General features: G+C 44.1%; 1 protein-coding gene across 3 annotated transcripts; it reads right to left on the reverse strand.

Annotated features, from left to right (window-relative positions):
* Nucleotides 1–11478: 11478 nt before the first annotated feature.
* Nucleotides 11479–18520, reverse strand: LOC109748530 (calcium permeable stress-gated cation channel 1). Of its 3 annotated transcripts, none has more exons than XM_020307554.3 (14): nucleotides 18371–18520; nucleotides 17438–18131; nucleotides 17216–17373; nucleotides 16672–17024; nucleotides 16290–16436; nucleotides 15622–15757; nucleotides 15128–15229; nucleotides 14800–14916; nucleotides 14584–14664; nucleotides 14054–14394; nucleotides 13611–13856; nucleotides 12510–12834; nucleotides 12096–12329; nucleotides 11479–11985 (listed from the first exon to the last, which is right to left on the reverse strand). In XM_020307554.3, the coding sequence occupies exons 4-14, from the start codon at nucleotides 16989–16991 to the stop codon at nucleotides 11734–11736; spliced, it is 2301 nt and encodes a 766-aa protein (XP_020163143.1). In that variant the 5' UTR covers nucleotides 16992–17024; nucleotides 17216–17373; nucleotides 17438–18131; nucleotides 18371–18520; the 3' UTR covers nucleotides 11479–11733. The 3 variants fall into 3 exon arrangements, with proteins under 3 accessions (XP_020163143.1, XP_040242833.1, XP_020163147.1); XM_040386899.3 differs by having other exon boundaries at nucleotides 17438–18134; nucleotides 18371–18496; XM_020307558.4 differs by lacking the exon at nucleotides 17438–18131 and having other exon boundaries at nucleotides 18371–18514.
* Between the last annotated feature and the right edge of the window lie 4079 nt (nucleotides 18521–22599).

The following is a 22599-nucleotide window of genomic DNA, read 5'->3' on the forward strand; positions in this document are numbered from 1 at the left end:
TAGCTAACATTGTTGTATGAGTGACTATAACTGATAACTATATATGATATGCCAACATCATATAGTAAACAGTTGACTACATTATTAACCATGCACTTAGAGTCCATCCTTTTTTTTCTTGTCTCAATCACATATGTGCCATGTAAGTGGGCTTATAGCCCACTATTGTACTTGCTATTAGCATCTACAACCGGGCACCCAGACCCGCCTCAAACGTCCGGGCAAGGCCCAGTCACAAAAATTCGACTTAGACGGACGCCTTAAACGGGCCTCAAACGCCCGGTTGCCCGGCACCTCTCATATTCAGCCCAAATATGGGGCGTATATGGGGACGCCCGGGTTGACCAGCACCTCTCATATCCAGCCCAAATATGGGATGGATATGGGGGCGCTCGTGCACGTCCGCAACTTCCGCCCCGGCCCATGCTGGCCCACCCGACCCCACATATATTCCTCCCCATCCGCTCACCGAGCCAAACCCTAACCACTTCACTCCACTCCCCTCTGCCACCCAAGTTCCTGTTCAGCGATCTCCACCTGTCTCTAGCATGGCGAGCAGCGGATCCGAGTCCTTCACCTCCAGATCCGTTGACCCAAGCTCATTCCACGCGGCCCCGCTGCTTCTGGGAGGAGGCCCGTGCGAGGCAGTGCTTGGACTCCTTCCGTCGGGAATCCATTGTGTCCGTCCAAATGGCGCATGGATCCGGCGCTAGGTGTGTCGTCAATGCCTCACCAGAGGCGGTGCAGTCTGTCTGGCGTCCGAACGCGACGGCGGACGCGAAACCCCTCCGTTGGCGTGCCGAGGCCATGACGCACCATGGGCGTCGTCCGGTGCAGACATGATTTGGCGTGCCCGTCGTGCGAGGCAACGGGCGTGGGAGGCGACAGCAGCCCTCACGGCGGTGGATGTCGGCGAGGCAGAGTCACATTCTCCGGCGCCCCGTATGCTGCAGCAATTCGGGCGGCACAACCTCGTCGTGGTAAATGTTGCCGGCTCGGATCCATCATCGATCTGACGTCCACCGGCACCGTTTTGGGTTCTGGACTCTGACAAGGAAGAGTATGGCATGGAAGACGGCGATGCCTTGAGTGCCGTGAGCCGGCTCATATCCCATGCCCTACTCTACCTTGTCGTCGACCGAACCAACATCCTTAACGTGTCCGGTTGTATAATCAAATATTTGAGACATGACCAGTAAGTGTCCGTAGACGCGCCCTGACGCGTTCCCGGGCGTTTGAGGGGTCGGATTTGACAAGTTCGGCTGTAAATGTTCCTACATTTCAAACCATTTCACACCTAACTAAGGGGGCCGTCCCTGCTATAAAATCCGGTCTGCTCCATCCTTTTAGAAAACCTTTTGTCGATCCAAATAGTTAGAAGCTTATGCAACAAGACCGCTAGAGATCCAAGAGATCTTACTACTTTGCTAGAAGCAATTTTACGAGCCCTGAAGTGGCAAAACAAATCTATGAACAGGACCTGCTGCATGAAAGAGAGCAAGGTGTTGGCGTGGGTATGGAGCTGTGAACATTTAAAGGATAGGGGGGTCATGGGTCACGTTTCCTCTGTGTACACAAGCAGACAAGCGATGGCTGTAGCTTTCATTTGACCAGACCAGGAGGACATGGTACATCTCACATCACACGGCACGGGCTGGAACCGTGTTCACGTCGGGCGATCTGACCTCCTAGTGCTTCGTGTGACGAAACATGAGGAAGCCAAAATATTCTTGGAACTTGCTTATCCTGTACTGTCACGAACCACTTGGAGAAAAATATCTCTGGAACTTGCTTATCCTGCTTTCGTAGTGGTGCATTAGTACTAACCACTTGATAAAATAATCTGGGTGGTGTCACGTCCCATGACCCGCTAACTCCAACGCGTTAGTGACGGTCGCTCACCAGAAATTGCAACGCTCCCGATCGACTACAAACTCTGCGTCGTTTTGCATCTCAGCTCTGTTCGCACCATGATACTTTTTGGTGTCAATTTACCAGGCTGAGTGGATGAGTGCAACCCCTCGCCTCTTTCTGAGGTATGATTCTCACAATGATCCTTTGCAAAATGCATCGAAGCACCCCCCAACCTCACGATAGGTCGGTGCTGGACTTCCGGCGACTTGGTTGGATCCGGTCTTCGTTCGTTTCTGGTGAAGGATAAATCTAGATTCGGCAGACCATCGTCTTCGTTCGGGCGTTTACGTTGATTCTTTTGATCTATGGTTCTCTTCATCAACGACGGTTGTTGTTCTGATGTGTTGGACCTTTGGTGTCTTAGCATGGTGACTTCTCAACTGTATACTACAAGATGGTTTGCTCGGCTTCGGTTATGAAGGGGCTTTGATGGTAGCGCACTTTTGGCTCGCTTCCGTGCTTGTAGTCATCGCTAGGTGGTCCACAGATCTAACTGTAATATTTGTTAGTGTTGTTATTCTTTGTATTGCCATAACAGATTATGAATACTAGTCGTCAACCCGTGCGTTGCACGGGCTTGTTTTATGTGAAAGAACACATAAATAGCACTCCCTCCGTATACTAATATAAGACATTTTAGATCACTATTTAATAATCTAAAATGTATTATATTAGTTTACATAGTGATCTAAAACATCTTATGTGAGTTAACCCGAGTATATGAAAGATATCATATTCATTTCCACAGTTTAATAATATATGAGGAGGAGAATGAAGACTTTGAGAAGATAAACTTTCTTGTTTGAAACATTAATGTAATGGAATAATGGATAAGGATCACATTAAGCAAGATAACAGAATATGATACACCGTTTAATAATATACAAATAGAAAATTAAGTTGTATGAATCTTTCGTAGATTATTCGTTGATGACCTTGGGCCTTATAAACCGGCCAAATATTGTACCTATGTATTTTGTACTTATATGCTGTTGTTAGAAATCAATAATAAATTTGTAAATAAATAACCGAGTTAGGATCTTTTTTGCATAATTTGTGTCACAATACATGCTGGCAAGAAACCAATAAATATTATAAAGTTGTACTGGCTAATATAAGTAAAGTGTCGTGTATGTAGAAAGAAAATTCACTCTTAGTTTCTTCATGGAATTATTATATCCTGAACTACTATTGTATGAACAAATAAAGGAAACAAAAATCAGATTGTTTGGTTGTATTAATTATTAACAACTCGAAAGCACGGAAGATTCGTAATAGGATTGTCAATGTATGTATCAAATTCTGTAATTTAATTTTATAGGAGTAAGTCATAATTGAGTTGATTGCTTCCTTTGATCACTTCAGGTTTCTCTATAGTTACCTCATCCTTCAACCCATGTCGTCTCTACAGCATTGTACCAACTTGTGCTGCATGTAAAACATTACGTTTTTTTCAAAGGTTTTCCCTAACTGCGGCTGAACATGTACCCCTGTACACATACCGTAAAAACTATTGCTATCTCGTTGCTAGGTACAACTTTAGTTCTTGCAGCTAGTATTTTTTAGAAGAAGCTAGAAATTAAAATCTAGATATATTCTAACGTCGAAGATGATTTAGGAAGTTTGACGTCATATTTCTCTTTTGAAATGATTGCAAATCATATTTAGGTAGTTTGCACAGATGAAATTTGTGTTATTAGAGTAATTTGCCATGAAAGTTTTTCAGAATATATTTTATTTTCTGATATTTGCATGTTCATACAAAAAGTAGTTATCAACGTTACATATTAGAAAAAAAAGTTAGAAAATTACAAAAATATTGGGACTCGTATAGTTCTATTTTTGTGTGACTACCGGTTCCTTTCATTGTAGACCAAGTCAATCAGTAATCTTGGTTTTTTTTTCCCTTTTTCTGCTGGATAAGGAGAATCTTACCAAGTGCATATCATGTGTTGACTTACAGCCATCTTATAGTAGAGATGGAGATCCAGAGCTGGCCAGGTGCAGCCTGCAGAATCTTAAGAAGGGTCTCCTCGCTGTAGCATCGCCGTGACGACTTGTACCTGATGATACTTGAGTTGTTGTACATACTCCTTTTATGGGAACACATGTACATAGAAATGGTAGTTATGAAATCCAAGACGACTACATACCTCAACATGCGTGTATATAGATCTATACACTTGCATGTCATAGTTAATTGTAATTCTTTTTACTGTATGCTAAGAGTCCTTTACTCTTCTGGAATAATTGAGCCTCTTAATTTCCCTGTTGGAGTGAACTGAGCAAGTTCTTGCACTGGCCAACCTTGCGCAATGGCGGCCTGTAGAATGACGCTCACATCAGCATCACTTTGAATATGGCATTGCGTGAATGTCCTTGTAGAACCTGCGCATAACTAACCATAATCTTAAACATGGCCTTGTACGTGATTTGAATGTCCTGTACCAGGCAGCGTGGATGGCCATGCCTTAATGGTATTGCCTCATGACGCCTAAGCATCTAGAAAACCATTCATGGACTTCCTTTAAATGGGGTGATCGGAATAACCATGGACTGCAAAAGCCAAGACCTGTCAGCCAAGCTCAGTTAAGAAAATATTCAAAAATTTGGATACAAACATACAGTACAACTCATACTGGTTCCTCCATGAACCCTTTGAAACTAACGTTTTCTTACACATCGACACACAATTTTAAGCATGCTCCTGTACTATTTGCTTTGTAAGCTATAATATGATTGTCCAGAAATAGAATGTTACAACCCATGGTTTCCAGAGAAAAATATCTGCAACTTTCATCCTTTAAACTTTATGTAATTGTTTCGCGAATTCAATGGAAAATAGGCTAAACAGTATTCTGTTGTTACTAAACACTACTCCCTCCGTTCCAAATTACTTGTGTCAAAAGTGGATAAAAATGGATGTATCAACAACTAAAATACGTCCATTTCTGTGACAAGTAATTCCGAACGGAGGGAGTACAATGCCAACATCAAATTACCGTTGTAACCTACAAACCATAAATCAGAATCGAAAAACAATTGCACCATTGGTAAGGTTCCTACGAACCCCACTACTTTAGCCATTGGTTTAATCTGAGATTAGGGACTATCTAATCACAGTTTTACATCTAACTTTAGAGGGTGAGACATACTGTCTCTAGATCACTACTTAGCATGAACCTCTCCAACCCATCTATCTGTTTTACTACTAATAAATAATTAGGGCTTACCTGTGCAATGTGGAATCACACTTCTATGGGCCCTCACTTATTTTGGACAAAGGCAATGAATTCTCGTTCCTGCCCTATATTTGTCTCTCCTCCCATTGGCTCCAGCATGCCTTAATCTCTTTCAGTTTGCCGTGTTTCCTTTTGTCCTCCAATCAAATTCTCCTTTGAGCAATCTGTACAGTTTGTTTTTCATGAGTTTCTCCTAGTCGTTTCCTTCTTTGCAATTCAGATCTCTCTCTTTCTCTGATTGGTGACCAGAAAATCTGCATGCGCCGGCAGCAAGAAGAGCACAATCAGCTTGTAAACACGGGGGGTCGTTTCATTCTGTCTACTTCATATCTCTCTCTTTCTTTGATTGGTGCCTAGAAGATCCCATGCATACGCAGCAAGCAGAGCACAATCTACTTGAAAACACAGGGAGCAGCGTGTACACGCAATGTCCACAGCAGTGACGGCAACACCATCACTTCCTTCTCTGTACTTCATATCTCTCTCTTTCTTTGATTGGTGCCTAGAAGATCCCATCCTTGAGAAGTGGAGCTCGCAGCGGTGGTGAAGAATGGTGCAGCGGTGACCTACTGCAGCTTTCAACGGCGGTGAGCACTGAATCCACGTGTTCAATGAGTGTCCATATCATAAGACGTTGGTGTCGTGTACACGCAACAGCATGTCCGGCTGTAGTGGTAACACCATCGTTTGAGTAGCGGAGCTCACGGCGGTAGAACTTGGTGGCGGCGATCATCTGCTTTTCAATCCAAATTTTCCCAAACAAAAAGCAAGACGCAAAGAAAGAGGCTGATGACACCAGAAGGCCAAGGCCAGGTCGGCCTTAACCGCTTTGCCCTGGTGCAATACGAATCGATCGGGAGAAGTGATCTGCCGCCTGATCTAACTTCGGGCCAGTAGGGAAGAGAGGAAGGAGATACCAACCACGAAGGTAAAGCACGGAGGTTATGCCCGATGAGTTGGGATTTGTTTTTTTTAAGAGAGTCCATGCAGTCTTCGGTTTGCAAGTCGTGATCCATTGTATGTTAGATCTGGACAGTAATAACATGGCCCCATAGAATAAATGGTTTGCAATTACATGGGTTTTTTGGGATATCTCCTAGAGAAGTTTAGGTGATTGTATTTTCTAGCGTTGTTTTTTTCCTTTGTTTTTTCTCAACGCTAAAGATAGGAACTTACAATTACGTGGATTGATCTACACCGTAATAATTCGGTCCCACTAGATTAACGGCTCGTAAAATTTAATTAACGTGGGAATTTTTTGGGAGTCTGTAATTAGTATAGGTAGGTATAGATAGATAGATAGATATAGATAGATAGATATATATCATTTTAAAAAAAGACATACATTGTTTTGCAAAGTGACCCCCAACATTGCTCGGGGCGCTGGCACTCTACCGCTCCGACGGATATGATCTAGATTATGGCAAAGGCAGCCTCTTGGTCTCTCTGATGTAAGTGGATCCTCTAAGAGAGAAGTCAGGTAAGCCACGGCGCAAACTAGTATAAAACAGAGAAGAAAAGTCAGAATCATTGTAGTGAACACTGTATTTATCGACTGTAGTAGACGCGGTTTTTTTGCTCCTAGGTGCATATGCACCCATTGTCGAAAACACACATTTTGAAAAGTTGAAAAATTCGGAACAAAAATCCCGCGTGTATATCCGGACATTTTATGTCCGTTCACAAGGTTTCGGTGAAAAACGACGTTTTTTGTGGCTTGTGTAAAAAAGATAAAGAAATGCCTCGTGAATAGTTAGAATGAAGCATCAGAAATTGTCTTTTTTACACAAGCCACAAAAAACGTCGTTTTTTACCGAAACCTTGTGAACGGACATAAAATGTCCGGATATACACGCGGGATTTTTGTTCCGAATTTTTCAACTTTTCGAAATGTGTATTTCGACAATGGGTGCATATGCACGTAGGAGCAAAAGGGAATATCCCCTGTAGCAGGTACTATACGCAGTTACTGTTGATATAAATAATTTACCCGACTTCTCTCCTTCACGTTAGTGGATGCCCGCGATCAAACAAACCCAATAAAGATCATGCTACCATACCATCGTGTGGTTCCACATCACGTTGGAGTTGGACAGGGGAATGGAGACGGGTATGGCGGAGCATGGAGCGCATGCATGGTCCATGTCTGTATGGTGTCTGTACTCCAGGAAGAACCGCCACTGTTGAGTTGGGACATCACTGTGACACCAACCAGCAGAGCTTCTGTTCCGGCGTCCACAGTCCACACCGACCACCCATCACAGTTCACAACACCTTCCTTTTCTCTCAGTCAGGCTGCATGCATGCGTGCGTGCCCAGCCCGTTCCTGTAATAGTTGGAGATGCCCAGCTCTTCACTGTTCCTTGCGTGAGAACAGCGCAGCACAGGACTCGCTGTCAGCATACATCTATGGCGCAGCATGCTTGTCCATAGTTGCAACTTTTTTTTAGAGCGGCGGCATCTGCCCGGCCTTAATAATGAGGCCCTAACAAAATACTTCCTCCGTCCCATAATATAAAAGCGTTTTTGACACTACACTAATGTCAAAAACGTTCTTATATTATGAGACGGAAGGAGTACGAAGTACAGCAACACAAACAAACGATGGCACATAGGCCGAAGTACGGATACAAGCCAACAGGCCAATAACGACGACACAGCGCCGGGCATAGCGTGCCACGCAGACGGCACAACCCACACGAGGACGAAGACGAGATCGGGGCGGCGCCCAACCGATGAAGACCCCTATCTCGCAAGACGTCGAAGCTCAGTGCACCTTGCCCGCACCCTTGACGCGAGCAACTCCACGCTTTCTTTGTCCTTTGGCTTCGCCAGGAGCTTCCACAGCTGCAGAAAGGAGACCAATTTGTACAAAAGATCAGCCGGACGGCGGATAAATTTTCCCTCCATGAGGGCTTTGTTCCTCGTGGTCCACAAGGCCCAAGATGCGGCCCCAAAGACCAGCCAAGCAAACCTCTGATCCCTCCTCGGAGCGTCTCGGATCAATCTATATAAGTCATTGAATCCGCTTGGGTTCCAAGAACACCCAACCACCTCTCTAATCGAACTCCAAACAAAGCGAGCCATGATACATCGAAATAAAATATGATCCCTATTTTCGGGATGACCGCACTAGATGCATAGGCCATAGAGGGTGCTTGGATTCAAGGGACTTATTTTAGTCTGACTAAAAATAGTTTTTTTAAGAGGCTAAAGTTTCAAGCACCCCTGACTAAAGAGGGGCTAAAACTAGTCTTGAGACTAAATTTTTTTAGTCAGGGGTACCCCTACTAAAATATAGATTAGTCATCTCTCTCCTCATTTAACTCCTCTCCTTTAACACAGGCGAGTTCTGGATTGGAGGGTTTGGAGGATAATAAATGCTCATTAACTTGATTTTAGTCTCTTTAGTATTTGGATCCAAACATGGGTGGGGCTAGCAAGTTTTAGTCCCACTACTTTTAGTCATGAGACTAAAACGTATCCAAGCACCCTCATAGTTGCAACTTGCTAGCCTTATTTGTGAACTCTGATGGTTTGCTCACTCTATTTTTACCTCTTCATGTCCGGTTACTGTCTGTAATGTTTCCCTTCGTTAACAAGTGTAAACGAGAACATAATTTGCCATCAATTTAATGCTCAATACCAGTTGTAACTTATTACAGGTTTTATGGTGAATGGCAATTTTTGGAGCCGTTCATCCACTCTGATCCAATGACAGTAAAATATGAGTTACTAGACTGAAAGTACGTGAAAGTACCAAGTAAAAATTACGTGGGGCCAGGACTTGTAGTTGTTTTTTATTTCTTTTGGTAGGATTGACCACACACGTCGGCCCTCTCAGTGTAGGATGCCGTATGTATTCAATGTGTAGAACTCAATGTTTGAGCTCCAGGCTTTTACTATTCTTCCTATTGACTTCTCTTCTCTGCTCCTAGTGACACTGCGTAGTCGCCCATGACAATGAACTCCGGCCGTCCGTCACGCCTAGAGATTGATCCTCTTTAGTGTCGAGGGCATGGCTGTGAAGATCAACGTGGGATGTATACGTGCAACAATGATTTTAGTGGTAGTGCTTGGTACTGTGAATTTGATTGAGTGATGTAAGAAATTGTAATTTGTCTACATGCAATCTGTCAAGATCATATTTCGCTCCATTGCGATGGATGAAGCTTTATTCAAGTTCTAAGTTTTCTTTAGGCTGTAGGTTGTTTATTTTTTAAAGTTTGTTAGGATTTGTGCCATGCTCAGAAAGACGAAGTGACGGCTTTCTGGAAGTGGAATAAGGCCCGCTCCCCGCCTAGCCCCCGTCCTGACGGAGCTTCTAGCATCGTCGGAGGGCCATCGATCCTACGCAACCAGGTAAAGAAGAGCTCATTACGGGCGGTGGCATCGGTGCTGACCTGCCAGGGGCTGGGCGCCGTGTAGAGCTAGCTCTTTGGCATGCCAGCCCTGTGGTCACCAAGGCAGTGGGGGTCTGGGCATGCACGGGTGTCTCCAACCTTGTCCAGTAGCTCACGCATGCAATGTAGGTAGTGTGTGTGGTGTAGTCACCAAATGATTCCAGGTGCATTAGATCAAACGTGTTGTGTCCAGGTTTCTCCTGGCAGTGAAGTGTTTGTGTTGTGCCAAGGAAAAATGGTGAGGGGCCTGGGTTTGGATTTTGGTGAGTGGTGTTTAGATGCTAAGGTGAGTGAGTGTGCCAAGTTTCAGTCAGTTTGCGCCAAGTTAGAAGGTACTTGCTGTTTAAACCCAAGTTTAGTCCAGAAACTGTATTGAGGATGGTGTGCCTATTTAGAAATGTTCCTGTATGGGTTAGTAGCATTTCTAGTGTTCATTTGTGTTAAATAAATTATCAGAATTAACTAGAATTTTTTTGGAGTGGCAGAAATGTTAGTTGCTTCATAACCCAAGTGCTTAAGATTACATATTCTTTTACAAAGGAGAACATATACTTAGAAAAAGTTTGGGAAATGGGCTTGGGTGAAAATGTTAGAGTGATGGAGCTTGGTGACAACAAGTGTAAGCAGAATTAATTAAGTTTCCAATTTGCTAAGTCCAAAAAGAGCCATTTCAAAGAAGATCCAACGCAAACACCAAATGAAACCAACTTGATTTGAAAAAAAAGGAAGAAAAGGCCACAATCCAGGGTGTTACAGTAACTCAGGGGCAGACTAGCATAGAATCTCACATTAGGTTAAGATCAATGAGATCAACCAGATGAAAAGTGGGCATGAAGCAATTTACCTGTAGCGGCCCAAGCTCCTCGGCGCGGCAGCCCGAGTTCTTGGGCATGGCGGCCCGAACGCATAGAGCGGTACCGACTGCTCCAGCGACTCGTGGCTGTGGCTCGCCTAGAGCACGGCCGGGGCATGGAGAACAGCCGGAGGGAGCCCGTCGCAGGTCCTGCAACATGGCCGGGCACGGGGAGGGGCCGGAGGGAGTCCGACAAGGTCGCTGTGCGGGTGTGTGAGCTGCACGATGATCTCTGCACGAACCCGATTTCTTTCTTTAAAAAATACAAGGACCCGATTGCTTTTTTATTTTTTGGCAGGGACCCGGTTGCTTTTATGCCACGCCAGTTAACGGTCAAACAATCAGAGCTCTAACGCGTGGGCCAGACCTGTCATAATTACGATCAATTGTAAAACACCCTGTCATTTGGGTTTTTTTGAAACAGCCGACGCCGATTCTGGTAGTTATCAGGGACAAACATAAATCTAGTAGTTTTATGGAACCCTAACATGAAAAGTGGTAGTTTTATACTATTCACTCCATTGGGTTTTGAAGATGAACACACTGTAACACACGGTGTGTTTGAGTCAAGCTGGATAACAAACTTATCAGTTACTTTGGGCCGCTGGTTGGCTTGCCGTCAAAGAAATAAGATCTTTGAGCAGATGCCTCATTGCGGTCACAACATGGAAAATTCCCTTTGAATCAGAGCTCCGTCGCATTCCTCGGGGCAGTGTGGTCCTGCGAGCAGCCATACCGTGCCCGCAGACGCCGTGGAGCAGCTTGACGGGCTCGGCTCCTGTGCCCATTGTCGGCAATCCTCGTTGGCTGCGCAGAGGGCAACAGGAATAGCGGAGGCGGGGCGGCAGCAGAGGAGGCGGCCAGATGTACCATACGGCGCGGCGTGGACCAGCAGTGTGGCCGGCGGCCATGGATGTGCGACGGTGCCCGTAAAGAGGAGGATAAGAAGGGAGGCAAAGAGGAGGGAGAGAAAAGAGGATGAGACACTAACAAGTGGACCCCACATGTCAGTTAACGGCCAACAAATTGTCAAACAAACGGTTCGTTTAGGTGCAGGTCCGACCTATAAGTGCAATCAATTGTAAAACATTTGGTCATTTAGGGTTTTTGAAACAGCCGACGCCGATTCTGATAGTTATCAGCGACAAACAAAAATCTGGTAGTTTTTTGGAACCCTAACGCCAATAGTGGTTGTTTTATGCTATTCACTCAAAGTCAATGCAGTACTAATATATTCCTAATGCATGCTTTACCGTTACATATATAATACACGTAAGAGCAAGACACATATATAATTGCAAGACACATACACGTGGCTTAGCTATCTTTCTTGAACGGACTCCATCACGGAGAGCCTGTCGGAGCCGCCGTCCTCGCTCTGCACCGGCGTGATCCTCCGGGACCGCCGCTTGGTCGGCACGATCACCTCCACCGCCCCGGGATCGTCCGCGACATAGAACTTGTCTACCTCATTGCTCTTGAACACCGGGTGAAGGTACGCGTCGGCCAGGTACGCCTTGAGGTCGAAGTTGCGCTCCCTCGCGCGCTCTAGCGTATCCTTCCTCATCACCTCCTGCACAAACCACAACATCTTCAGACTTGAGCAGCAAGGACATAGAATAGAATCCATATGATAGCGAAGAACCTAGCTTCCTTCCTAATGCTTGTGCAAGCATTAATTACCTGTAGCGGGTTTCTCACAAACGCGGGTTCGTACCGGTGCTTGCAGTACTTGTGGAACCAAATGGTTAATACGGGAAGAACAAGAAGAGCCGGCGTCGCCTCCTCCAAACCTTTTGTACTTAACAGTCCAAGGAGAAGCAGCTGCGACACGATCAATGCTGTGATGATGCGTAGATGCACATTGGGCCAGAACTGCGCACCGCTCTCGTATCGTTGATTGTAGACGTTTATGATCTGAACAAGGACGGCCAAGGAAACCAAACATTGTAAAACGGATGCAATGGCTTTCATAGGAAATTGTCGACATCAACTTGGTTGTGCTACTAACATGGTTGCATCACTAGTTTTCAACCGTCAATTTTTTTAGAGAGAACAAACGAAAAATCTCTCGAGTATTAGTGAAGAGCTCTTTACCTGGTGGCGGTAGACAACGTAAGCCAGCGCAAAGAATACCAATATGAACGGAAGCAAGAGTGGTGTCACCACAGCATACACAAGACCAAGCAGGAAATATAGCTGTATTCGAGGCTCAGACCAGTACAAGCAGATACTACCAGGATCCATTGCCTCTTCTCTGTCCTTCTCCGTCTTGACCAAGAAAAAGTTTTTCAAGTGGAACATTATAAATGCCCTCAATCTCAATACTTCAAGAGCTACACCAGTCCAACCATCAACCATTACATATGTAATGAAAAATGTTGCCTTCATTGGTATGGCCACACCGATGACCCTTGGAATGCTGCAAAAGAGGCCATTTAGACTCACTGGAGGATAGCGATCACCATTCGATTTAAGAATACGAAGATACATGGTAAATAGACAGTAGGACTGAAGATCAGTGCGAAATAACGGGCACCGACAGAAAAACACATCAACTGTAACCAGCATGTTAAATAAAAAGGTTCAGCGGCAGGTAGCACATGTTGTAATATACAGCGATGATGCCAAGTCCATGAGTTAGGTTTTACCACTGGGCTTTTAGTACCACAACTGACTAATTTCTTTGCAAATTTCAAGCGACTCTACGTGTTGGTCTAATTTAGAGAAACCAGCAGTGTCATTTTAATTAAATCTCTAATATCTATGCAAGCATAGTGGATGTTTGTTTCGAAACCATGAGTTGTCCATGAGTCAAAGAAGATAGGGCAGGGTTAACAAACTGTAACGAGCAAAACCTTAATTTGTTTTCCCCAAATGGGTGAGCACCATTCCATTGTGGTAACCAATGCCATTAAAGCCAATGTGACAGACATTTCCCTTTCAAGAATGATATATCATGATGCATAGCCCCCCTCATAAAAAAATTGAGGCACAGCCCGCAGAGTTATCACCAACACTGCTAAGTCCGTTAGGGACTCCTCCCATAATTAAGGTGAGGTAAGAAGATCATCACCAGAAAATGCAACGTCGAGCTTAGGAAAAATAAGATGAAATGCAATAGGCCAACCACATATGAGCTACATGCTGCCACAAAATTATATGCATAATAAGTAAATGTGTTTACACCAGACATACTCATTAGCTGACTGATGAAGGTAGGTATTAAGCTGCTCCAAAGCAGATCCTGTAACGATGCTCCCCAGGAATACATTGAAGAACAAGAATATAAAATACTTGGATGCAGTTCTTCGCTCTAGTGATGACTGTGATACCAATCCTTCAAACTGCGACATGAACATGAGTATAGTTGGAAGCAATATGAGGAAGATCTTCAAAGCAAGTCCAGGAAGAAACCCTTGGATGAATGATTTAATGGAAGGTCTGAAAAATAGCTGACAAGCAGAAATCAGGAGAGGACGGAAAGGCTATGGAAACGCCATGAAACTGCGGAAAAATAGCTGACAAGCAATATGACATCTTAAAAATATATATTTGCACACTAATTCTGCAGCGACGACGGAAAGGCTATGGAAACGCCATGAAACTGCGGAAAAAGATCATTGTGGAAGTAAACTTACGTTTCAATGAAAGGTTCTAGAAATGGTAGTGCCTTCTCTATGCCTTCAAGATTTGCAAGAGTCTGTACAAATGCTATTGGAATGACATAAAAGAAGTTGAGGAAGAAGAAGGCCACGCCAATTATCAACCTCCTAACTGTGAGGGAAACAAATGGAATAGATAGATTATTCCAGTACACATCACGAGGTTCTGGAGCCCATTCAGTCAGCCAGACAGTTGGGTTGCTGGTTTGTTGTGTCTGAGCGGCAACAGCTGCACCCCACCGTGAACGAAATGAAACAAAGGCTGCTGGCATAATTGACTTGGGATCCTTCATGACCTTTTTATGCTCTTCAGCTTCCTGTGCATTGTCACGTATTAGAGACGATAATATTCCGACTGTTGGATGCAAACAAAATTTGATGCACGATAGATAATCTAACACTTAAAAAACGACCGAAGGAAGATTAAAAATCTAGTCAGAACGACCCCCTGGCCCTGCCTGGATGAATACTACAAAGGTTTTACGGATGCATATTTTGTAACTTACTTCCTTTCCTATCTTCTCAATCTCTGATTTGTAGTAGTCAATAGCATCCACATCAGAACCAAAACATCCAAAAAAGCCAGTCTGTAACATAAGTCCACATACAAGAAAAGGAATTCAACAAAACATATCTGAATACAGCGTTCCAGTTTAAATGGTGATAAAACGATAAGCTCAATATAAAAAGCAATGGATGGCTAACTATGTCTGCAGACCAACCTTAGTTGTTGGCCTTTCTGCTTTTCGCTCAAACTTGAGTTGGTAGTAATCAAGCCAATTCTGCATTTGCTTCTTCTTTTCAACCAGACCAGCAAGTTTATTTGTATTGTAAACTACCTATAGAACAACAAGACATAAAAATATTATTCCCCTAGGTAAATCATCTAAAGAGGGATTCAGTAAGAAAGTAAGAATTGCAAATATAAGGCTCAAATAAAATGAATGTTAGGGAAAATGAATAAATTGGGGTAGGCAGGCTAAACAATAAATTGCGAACTCGAATATCTGATTCTTCGAATGGGAGATGTTCCAAAAATTTAGTGATCACCTGATGTTTAAGATAATGACCAGGATGGTTGACAAGGAAGAAATGCTCCACGAGCTCACTAACTGATTCGTCGGGGTCTGATGGTATATTCCGCACAAGAACCTAACATAAAATACATTGACGGCTCAGAATCAAAAGAATAATCGAAGGGTCATTAATCTAACAAGATCATTCAACTGAGATCTTTGCTGTACGCAGCATTATTTATTTATTTTTCAGAAAAAGGGATCTAAACAGTGATCATGTAGAAGTTGCAGTCACAAAGGTGCTTTCTACCAAGAATGCAGAAAGATCCTGTGCAGAATTTGCATCAATAAGAAGTTTTAATATTTATCAATCGACACAATAACAAAAAAAATTCAAGTGTGTTGTCATTATATCCCCACAATTGTGCCAGTCTGACACGCTTTTTGACTTATCAAACCTTACACACAGGACACTAAACATCCCGATCTACTAAATAGGAAGAGAATAGCCAATGAGTACGATCATACAGTGAACTGATCCGGTCGGCGTTTCTCCGAAGCAAGAAAGCGTAATCTCATCTTTGCAACTATTTGATACTCCTTCATAAGTACATAGCAGGTCCAAAAAGTAAATACATAAGCCATAACCAAGTGAGCTATAAACCTGCACAAAAAAGGGTAAGTGGATGAACATACAAGAAAGTAGGAACCTCAAACAAATATGGGTGGAACAAAATGCTTTTGATCAGAGCAACAAAAAAAAACTTCCTTCTATTTTTGATACCTTTTTCAATAGGACCCTTATGATTGAATTTGATGGGCAGCTACTAAATGCTAAAGCTATATAGTGGTGTGCTTACACCTTAGTAAAATGACTAGTCTATAACCCAAAAAAACACTAAGATCCTGCACCTATAAGATGTTCATGCACCTAGTAGCGCAAGCAGTATGCAGATTCGTAAAATCTGGAACTTCAGGAAAGTTATCATCCAAATGTACAGATAGATTTAGCTACAACATGTCAACAAAGCTAAAAATGCCTTCATATGGATATTTTACTTGTGGCAAGCCAGCACCGCTATCGAATATCTACAAACTTATATGAATCAAATTAAATCAGTAATGCATTTCGGTAATCAACAAAAAACACATTTGATAAACAAAGAAACTATTCAGATATATATCCTGTTGCTCACCTCTTAGATCCGTAAGGTATGTTGGATATTGAAAGTTTGTCAATGTCACTGTGGACTACCTTCAAACTTTCTAGTGTATCATTGGTCCAGTTCAGAGGGACCAGAACGGCAAAAGCAAGAATCGTAATCGGAACAAATATCTTGAGCCTGCAAATGATTGGTTAAAAGTTTAACAAACATAGAGGTATTGGAAGATTGGGATCCTTGACAAGGAGGATGCTATGCAAAAATTGATATATAAAAAATGTATACATAAGCCCACTGATGTTCCACATACAGTGCTCAACCGTTGTAACTGGTTTTTTTTTTTGCGGAAACTGTTGTAACTGAAAATAACAATAAGGAATACAGAAGAGAAAGCTGCTGCAGTGTAGGTACATACCCTGTGCGGTATATCCGTAGATAGATGACGGAATCGAGGCCTGCGTGCTGGATCAACTCATCGTCGGGCATTTTGAGAGCAGCCGGCATCCAACTCAAGAATTTCAGGTAGGAGCTGATGTCGAGGTTGATATACTTGGCCGCAGCCACGGTGGCGCCGGCGGAGGCCGGGCTGGCCCGCGTGCCTTTGAGGTACCATTTCGGGAAGTAGACTCTGTCGTTGACGGGCTGCAGCCGCAGAAACGCAAACAGCAGCAGGAAGGCGACGGCGGTGACTATGTTGAAAGCCGCCCCAACTGCGATGTCGTGGATGGTAGCCATGGATGGCTGTCCCTCAACCTCAAGTAAGAATCACTGAAACCAACCATACGACACAAGGACGTCATGGAAGAAAACATCCGTGAAATGCGGTAAACTCGAACTCAAACGCGGCAACGCGACGCCGCGCAGAGTTCGAACATCCGAGCCGGGTCGGACGAACGGCGAGCAGAAGGGGGAAGAACCAAACACAAGGAAGCAAGGAAGAAGCTTTGCTCTCAGGTTACCTGGAACTGGGCAGGGAGACGGGAGCATTCCAGATGGAGCCTGGCAACGGTACTGTCTCTTCTCCGGTTCTCCCCCGAAGCTTGGCAACGGTACTGTCTCTGCTCAGCTTTGCTTCTGTAGTTCTGTGTGCGTCTGCTGCTTTATGATACTCTTTCGCCTACACTAGAATATTATTATTATATTCCGCCCCTCTGTCAATGATTCGAATGCACAACGGTCACCTTCCTCGGCACTAGCACGTGGAGGGAGGGATGGGGAGCAGGGGGGCCACCATGTCATTGTCACGATGTAGTTATCTAGCCATTGTTTTTTTTTTCAAAGGAAAATGGAGAGAACATCACTATACGAGGACATATATTAGTCGAAGCTTTGATATTTATGCTTGAAAAATCATACATGCGCATCAATCGGCAATTGCAAATTTTAGACAAGTGGAACCAATGTAAACCATACACTATAAAAAGAAAACTGAGCTTCGTGTAAAAGGCATACAAACAAGTAAAGCACAATTCAAGGCTAAAGATGCTAAATATGGACTCCATCTCATTACGAACAGGAGGAGCATAGACATGCATAGTCGTCCTTCTCCCCTTCTACTTTTCCCTTGCTTTGTTTGGACGGCGATAGCAGGAGATCTTCCAGCCCATGTTCGGTGATTCGAGGCCGACAGTAACTTCCCTTGGTTGGCCCAGTTCCATAAATAAAGACGCAGCCAGTTCATTAATGGATGGGCTAATAGTTGGAATGTAAGCAAATAGTATCATGTAACTGAAGATATGATAGTCTTAGTGCCCCTACTAAATGATCCAAAGATCCTTCTTCCGAGCTGCCCTTTCCCATTGTCATACATTACCAACTGATCCCAAGCCCAAGCAGGCCGTCTGTTACTGCCTGAATCATGCAATTCTTCCCCACCTGCTGGTCATACCCACAGGTACACAAACAGAAGCAAACATCATGAACTAAAAGCAGACATTACTAATGAGGTATCTACTCTAAAAAAGTTAAAACAGAATAGCAATTTACACTAGAGACATCCTACGCAACAAGCAAGTATCTACTCTAAAAAAGGCTTTATGGCCGGCAGCTGAGAATCGAAACAATAACTCGAATTTTCAATGTAATTCTGGATATAAAACGGAGGCGTAGTGCACCTTGTAGCAGCTTTGGCAGGGAGCATCGCATTAGCGCGCGGGAGATCCGTCGCCATGGACGCCGGCGTCCCGCCACCGTGCTAACTGCACAAAATGGGGATAGGGTTAGAGCCAGAAGCTGCTTTTCTCCGCTCATGGACGGTCCTGACCGTCCGTTTCAATCAGACGGCTTGGTGCAAGGCGGAAGGCATGGGCCTTGTGGCGTCAAAGGGGCCAAATTCCAGCACGGGCTATAGTCCAGGCTGTATTGGCCTGTGGAGAAAATATGTTCAATTACTAAGAGCATCTACATTCTTCTAAAAAAAAACTAAGAGCATCTACATGAGACTAAATTCCCCCTCAAAAAAACATGAGACTAAATTCTCAAACAAAAAAAATCTACATGAGACTATGTCTCGCTTTAAGCTACCACGTGGATTTTGCCAACATATAAATGCTCTTATAAGGAAGTTTTTTCTTTGAAAGGTCTTATAAGGAAGTTTTGGTGTGAAAGAAAGCAGGGAACAAAAAGACCATTTGGGTCTCTTGGGAGGTGATGACGAGACCAAAGTATATGGAAGGCCTTTGGGTTCGGAGATATAGAGTTGTTTAACCTTGCTATGTTGGCTCGTCGGGCATGGCGTATCTTGAGAGGTGATGGGGTTGATCTTGATGCTAATTTCTTCTGCAGTTTGTAAGGTTTCAGAGGCGGAAGAGGCTCCTTGCCATAACGGTGAGGTATCTCGGGTGGATTGGGGTATCCGCATCCTGGCCTATCTCGGTCCTGAGGAAGGCGGTTTGGGTTCTCGACCCAGTCGCGCTTTGACATCAAGCTACCGTCTACCTCCTCGTCAAATTCTGGGAGCAGCTTTCCTTGAGTTCTTGTTCAGCGCTGAGGTTCCACTTATCGTTTAGCCTGTATTGTTCGGCTCGAAGCTTCTGGGAGTTTTGCTCCATGCTTTTGGCAGTACTAATTAACTGCATGCAGAAGGCGTGAAGCCGAGGATCCTCAAGGGGTTCCTTGGGGATGTTGAACTCATCGGGTCCGAGCTCATGTCCTCCTCAGACTCTGGATAGTAAGTATCAGCCTCTGGGTCATCATTGTCCCCGTTGGACATGGCGTCGTCGATATCGCTTAAATTCTGTTCCTCCGCATCCTCTGGGGTAGCGCCATTGTCGGTGGCGTCGTCGTTCTCGTTAGCATCGTTGCCAGCGTCCTCGTTGCCCGTGCCTTTACCACGACATCTTGTACATCGACGTTTAGGGGGCTCTTTATCATCCTCATCCTTTTTAGGTGTATCTACCATGTAGACATCATAGGTGGAGGTATCTGATACATTGCCGACATATCTATAATTTATGAAGTATTCATGCCATGTTTATAATAATTTTATATGGTTTTGGTATGATTTGATTAGAACTAACCCGGACTGACGATGTTTTCAGCAGAACTACCGTGGTGTTGTTTTTTTTTGCAGAAATAAAAGTTCTCGGAATGGGCTGAAAATTTACAGAGAATATTTTTGGAAAATATAAAAAATACTAGAGCGAAAAGATACCAGAGAGGAGTCCCGGGGTAACCATAAGGGTGGGGGGCGCCCCCACCCCCCTAGGGTGCGCCCCTCCTACCTTGTCGTTGCCTCGTGGGCCCCCTTGACTTGTCCCCGACGCCAACACCTCTCATAAATCCCAAAACCTCCAGAAATAAACCTAGATCGGGAGTTCCGCTGCCGCAAGCCTTCTGTAGCCACGAAAAATCAATCTAGGCCCTCTCCGGCACCCTGCCGAGGGGGACATCATCACCGGAGGCCATGGAAGAGGATCCCAGAGGGGGCCATCATCACCATGGAGGCCAAGGACCAGAGGAGAACCTCTCCCCATCTAGGGCGGAGGCCATGGAGGAGGAAGCACAAGGAGGGAACCTCTCTCATTCTCTCTCGATGGCGCCGGAGTGCCATCGGGGGAACCATCGCCGCGGTGATCGTCTTCATCAACATCACCATCTTCATCACTGATACGTCTCCAACGTATCTATAATTTTTGATTGCTCCATGCTATTATATATTCTGTTTTGGACGTTTAATGGGCTTTATTATACACTTTTATATTATTTTTGGGACTAACCTATTAACCGGAGGCCCAGCCCAAATTGCTGTTTTTTTGCCTATTTCAGTGTTTCGCAGAAAAGGAATAACAAACGGAGTCCAAACGGAATGAAACCTTTGGGAGAGTTATTTTTGGAACAAACGTGATCCAGATGACTTGGAGTGGACGTCAAGAAATCACCGAGGAGGCCACGAGGCAGGGGGGGCGCGCCCTCCACCCTCATGGGCCCCTCGTGGCTCCACCGACCTACTTCTTCCTCCTATATATACCTACGCACCCCCAAACCATCAAAGAGCACCAGGAAAACCTAATTCCACCGCTGCAACCTTCCGTACCCGTGAGATCCCATCTTGGGGCCTTTTCCGGCGCTCCGCCGGAGGGGGCATTGATCACGGAGGGCTTCTACATCAACACCATAGCCTCTCCGATGATGTGTGAGTAGTTTACCTCAGACCTTCGGGTCTATAGTTATTAGCTAGATGGCTTCTTCTCTCTCTTTGGATCTCAATACAAAGTTCTCCTCGATTCTCTTGGAGATCTATTCGATGTAATCTTCTTTTGCGGTGTGTTTGTCGAGATCCGATGAATTGTGGGTTTATGACCAAGATTATCTATGAACAATATTATAATCTTCTCTGAATTCTTTTATGTATGATTGGTTATCTTTGCAACTCTCTTTGAATTATCAGTTTGGTTTGGCCTACTAGATTGATCTTTCTTGCAATGGGAGAAGTGCTTAGCTTTGGGTTCAATCTTGCGGTGCTCGATCCCAGTGATAGTAGGGGAAACGACACGTATTGTATTGTTGCCATCGAGGATAAAAAATGGGGTTTATATCATATTGCATGAGTTTATCCCTCTACATCATGTCATCTTGCTTAAAGCGTTACTCCGTTCTTATGAATTTAATACTCTAGATGCATGCTAGATAGCGGTCGATGTGTGGAGTAATAGTAGTAGATGCAGGCAGGAGTCGGTCTACTTGTCACGGATGTGATGCCTATATACATGATCATACCTAGATATTCTCATAACTATGCTCAATTCTATCAATTGCTCGACAGTAATTTGTTCACCCACCGTAATACTTATGCTATCTTGAGAGAAGCCACTAGTGAAACCTATGGCCCCCGGGTCTATTCCCCATCATATTAATCTCCCGTCAACAAGCTATTTCTATTACCGTTTATTTTGCTTTCTTTACTTTTAGTCTTTATCATAAAAATACCAAAAATATTATCTTATCATCTCTATCAGATCTCACTTTTGCAAGTGGCCGTGAAGGGATTGACAACCCCTTTATCGTGTTGGTTGCAAGGTTCTTATTTGTTTGTGTAGGTACGAGGGACTTGCGTGTGGCCTCCTACTGGATTGATACCTTGGTTCTCAAAAACTGAGGGAAATACTTACGCTACTTTGCTGCATCACCCTTTCCTCTTCAAGGAAAAAACCAACGCATGCTCAAGAGGTAGCAAGAAGGATCTCTGGCGCCGTTGTCGGGGAGTCTACGCACAAGTCAAGACATACCAAGTACCCATCACAAACTCTTATCCCTCGCATTACATTATTTGCCATTTGCCTCTCGTTTTCCTCTCCCCCACTTCACCCTTGCCGTTTTATTCGCCCTCTTTTCCGCTCGACCCTCTTTCGCCATGCCTGAATCAAAAAGGGTTAGGGGTTCTCTCCCGGGTTTTAGTACCTTGGATAATCCCTCTGTCCTCTCTAAGCTCATAAACAACGATGCTATAGAAAGACCTGCCGGGGTCATCAATGAGAGTCTGAATAATTTTGATGAAGATGATTCCGGAATATTTCGTTATTTACTTGATGAATCTTTGAAAGATGCTTGGGATAGGTTACTAAGAATCCGGGCTAGCTATGTACCCCAATATCAAATTGAAATATACTTAAAAAGCTTTTATGTTGCCTTACCCTCGTCGTTTAAACATGTCTTAGACTCTATTTTTGAACAAGGTTTTCTTGAAGGGGATGCCATAGATACCTATGAAAAGATGAAAACCATATTTGGGCACCCCATGAATGAGAAGGTCGATTCTACCTCTCTTTTGCTCTCTTATCAAAACGAAACTATCAAAGAGATTAAGGCTAGCTTAGATGCAAATTTTCGTAATGTGCTTAATCTT

The sequence above is a fragment of the Aegilops tauschii genome, chromosome 1 (genome assembly GCF_002575655.3).
Source record: "Aegilops tauschii subsp. strangulata cultivar AL8/78 chromosome 1, Aet v6.0, whole genome shotgun sequence".
In the NCBI taxonomy this organism is placed as follows: Eukaryota; Viridiplantae; Streptophyta; class Magnoliopsida; order Poales; family Poaceae; genus Aegilops; species Aegilops tauschii.

What these genes read in the sequence shown, in the direction of transcription:
- LOC109748530 (XM_020307554.3), bottom strand. Translation starts at nt 16,991, where the DNA reads ATGGCTACCATCCACGACATCGCAGTTGGGGCGGCTTTCAACATAGTC. An exon ending in CTACGGATATACCGCACAGG is followed by an intron (nt 16,437 to 16,671) that starts GTATGTACCTAC and finishes AATCATTTGCAG; the next exon opens with GCTCAAGATATTTGTTCCGA. An exon ending in CTAGAACCTTTCATTGAAAC is followed by an intron (nt 13,857 to 14,053) that starts GTAAGTTTACTT and finishes GCTATTTTTCAG; the next exon opens with ACCTTCCATTAAATCATTCA.